The 3799-nt window shown below is 51.4% G+C and overlaps 1 protein-coding gene across 1 annotated transcript; it reads right to left on the reverse strand.

Moving 5' to 3' along the window:
* Positions 1–2897: 2897 nt before the first annotated feature.
* Positions 2898–3455, reverse strand: ACA1_359890 (uncharacterized protein; the record flags this gene model as incomplete). Its single annotated transcript, XM_004352405.1, has 1 exon — positions 2898–3455. The coding sequence occupies one exon, from the start codon at positions 3453–3455 to the stop codon at positions 2898–2900; it is 558 nt and encodes a 185-aa protein (XP_004352457.1).
* Positions 3456–3799: the final 344 nt, after the last annotated feature.

The following is a 3799-nucleotide window of genomic DNA, read 5'->3' on the forward strand; positions in this document are numbered from 1 at the left end:
CATTGTTGTAGTCACTCTTGAGGAAGCTGTTGTAGTTGTCATCTGACCCTATTGGTTGTTTCTTGATGTTGTTGAGACAGATGGCTTGTTGCAGTTCCGCAGTTTTGATCTCAGTGATGGCATACTCCAAGAGCTCTTTGTTGGTCACATCCATGCCCAGGAGCAGTTGCTGAAACTGCACAAACTTGTGGTTTGTTGGTTTGGGTTTGGTCTTTGGTGTGTGCTTGAATGATGGATCTGGACATGTTGTTTGCTGAGGGTGCAGCAGGCAAACCCGTGGCTGGAGTGGGGGCCAATGATGACTGAGCACTTGCTGGCAATCCAATACATCAATGACACCATCCATGCATCATTTGTGATGCAGTTTGTATCTGTGAACTTGTGCAATGCTGTCCTTGTCCATGCATGCGATGACATGGATCCCAGCCAGGTGAGTGGTCTTCATGGTCTGAAGGACCACACCACACACAACACACCACATGCCACACACCACACACCACACCACACATGTGCATGTGCACATGCAATGCACAGACAATGGCCATCAGAGCGCTGCAACCACCTTGGCTGACTGGCCCAAGATCACACACCTTGTCCACATGCAAAGTGGCCTGCTCTTTTCTTAATTGATGCCTGTGTGTGGTCATGTGGCGTGTTGTGATGTTGTTGTGTGGTGCTGTTGAATTTCAAGGGGTACCAGATGGTAAGTGTGAGGCCAGAAGACTGGGGTGCACTTGCTGGAGGCCTACATTGCAGGCGACTGGCCATGTTTGACTGGCCACATGCTACTCTCTTATCCTCAGTGGTCTTTTTTCTGTGGAAGCTGACTGACTCCATCATGACCAAGTGGTGGGTGGTATGATGCCCAGCATACCACCCACACACTCACACATGCATGCACACACACACAACATCACATATCCTGTTGGATGGGACCCATGTCAATAGACTGTGTGTTGTGTGTGCAACCTGCTTAGTTCTTTTTGTGGCAGCAATGTGCACATCTGCATTGAACCCCACCAAACAAGACTGGGGCTGAGCAGTGAATCAACAGTGGCACCAATGCTCATTGTGCTGCTGATGCTGTGGCACCACTGGCAAGCTCATGCAAACACCTGCCATCCACATGCCAGCACAAGTGCACACTGCCTCACCAACGCCAAGGCTGAGGCTGGGGCGCAGGCCAACACCCACATGCCTGAGTGTAGCCCAGCACAACAAAAAGATCACAATCAGAAGCTCATGGTGGCTAGTGTGGCGCAGTGCAGCACAGCAGCCAAGCCTCAACCACACGCTTGTGTTTCAAGGAGCAGCCAAGACTCATGGCAGCATAGTGCAACAGCAGCCAGTGTTTGGAGCATGGGTGGGTAAGACTCAGGAATGACAAAACTCACCTCCAGTGTGCACCTTGTTTGTGCAACTACACTGGTGCACACAAGGATGGAGGCGCACCAATAGTGGCAAGCCACAGTGGAAGTAGCAGCAAGACAGTTGTATCCTTAACCTTGCTGGTTGCCCACCCACATATGTGCCCAGCCACCCTGCTACCTGCCTGCAGCAGGTTGCTGAGCACCAAACCAGGTGTTCATGAAAAAAGGGTCAGTGTAACTTTTTCATAAGGCATAGGAATCCACTGATGAGGACAACCATGAACATAGATACTCAACTTCCTCACTCCTCCATTCTATTGCCTTCCTTGCCCCATCACCACTGCAGTCCCTGTCATTGCTGCTGTCCCCACCATGGTGTCCCTGTCTTCATCATGGATACTCAAGCATCTACAACAAATATATAACCCATTACCACAATCAACTGGGCAGTGTGGCTAGGCAAAATTAAGTTCAGTACAATTACAGGTGTGCATGCAGCCCTGGTCAGGTCAAAGCCCAGTGAGTGGACCCACTGAAAGTCACTGTTTGATGAGAGCTGCAGTTGTCCTGTAGTAGTGGGTTTTTAATGACCCCAATGTGGTGGTGCCATCATTGGCAAAGCATGCTTTGGTGTGACAGAGTGCAAATCACCAACACTAGCATACACATACAGGAATGGGTGGGCTTTTGGACACATGTCTGCATGACTGGTATCTCTTTGTCTAGGAATAGAATGGCATGCCTGCCCAGTAATTTCCTGGCCTCTCCACTGCAACAATATAAGGGCCAATGAAACCAAGAAAATGAAACATGACATGACACAACAGGGCATTGGCCAATGTCTTCATTTTTTGTGCCCTTTTTCTTCTGCTTCATCCCTGTCTAACATGACCATTGGAAGGGTGTGGAGAGTGATGAGAGCAGAGAGGATGGAAGCACTTCAAGGTACAAAGTGTGGTCACACCCAACACAAGTGACACCACCTGGCTACTTCAAAATACTGCAGCCCTGCTCACAGTGACTGATGAGCATGAGGGGCCATTGCCTGTTCTGCATGTGGTAGGTTTCACCCTGGGTGGATGCTCAGCCACAACAAGGATGGAATACCATTATCCCACATGCACTTCATTGTGGGGTCCAGAATGATCTGGCCCATGGTGATGCTGGTTGTTGGCTGGCCCATGCCTGCCTCCCTCCACTGCCAAGGTGCTGACCCTGAGGTATGGAGCAGTCAGAAGTGCTTGGTGTTGGAGTCACTCACAGCCACATCACCAGCACCCTCTCACCCACCATGTTGCCCATGCCACTGCTGTGCCAGAAGCCACCTCAGAGGCACTTCAACTCAAGCACCACAGGTCGCCCACTAGCCCCAGTGAGAGCCCCTGAGGAGCAGATGGGATTCCATATCCAAATTGGGGCCGTTTAGTCTGCTTTCCACTCAATCTACCCCTGGAAGAAACAAAGTAATGCAAAATCTTCTTCTTTGCAAGAAGGCCAAATTGGTGTACACAGGTACTCGGATTACAGTTACAGAGCACTCATGAACTCAGAATCAGCTCCGGTCACGGACTTGAAGCTGACAAAGGGGAGGAGCGTCGAGGTGGCGAATGTGCAGCGCGCACCATTGGCGGGGGTGGTCATCACGAGGGAGAGGGACGTCTTGTTGACGTTCGTGTTACACGTGCTGTTGTAGATCGCTGCGGAGTAGAAGTTGAGCAGGTCGTCGGAAGTCGCGAAGGTCCACAAGAGCTTCGTTGAAGAGTAGTAGATGGAAAGCCCCTGGGCGACGTAGTGGGTGTTGTACTGGTAGTCGAGGTAGTAGGTGGCGTTGAAGCCGAGGAGCTCGTAGTTTGTGGTCGAGCACGAAGTAAGGTAGACGGTGAGGTCCGAGGAGCAAGAGACTTGAGGGTTGCAGTCAGTGTTCTTCACGATGGCGATGGCTGCCTGCATGCAGGTGTTGACGTCGCGGAAGGCGACATAGGCCGGGCGGGTGATGTTGACCGAAGTTGCCGACGCGAAAGGCACGAAGGCGCAGAAGAGGAAAGCGGAAAGGAGGGCGAACGAAAGGGTTGTGGAGGCAGCCATGGTTCGTGAGCTCTACTACTACGGAGAAGGTAAAAAACCACGCGATTTATCTAGACCATTAATTAGTGCACATGTTGTCTCGGGGCCAATGACGCTCTTCGGGCTTCAACTCCGCTGTCGGGCGGAGCAATAAAATTGAAGTTGCCTGTTGGCGCCGGTGGAATACATATATCCATTCCGTGAACTGTGTTAATGTTCCGGTCTTTCTTGGTCATCGAATTTGGCACCAACTAAGGGTGTTGCTGCTTGAAGGAGCCAGTCGGGAGTGTTCATGCGCATCCTCTTTGCGATGCCCAAGCGCAACACTCGGGTTCCTGGAGGTGGCGTACGGGCGCTCCACCGTG

Source organism: Acanthamoeba castellanii (genome assembly GCF_000313135.1).
Source record: "Acanthamoeba castellanii str. Neff unplaced genomic scaffold scf7180000084622, whole genome shotgun sequence".
Lineage (NCBI taxonomy): Eukaryota > Discosea > Longamoebia > Acanthamoebidae > Acanthamoeba > Acanthamoeba castellanii.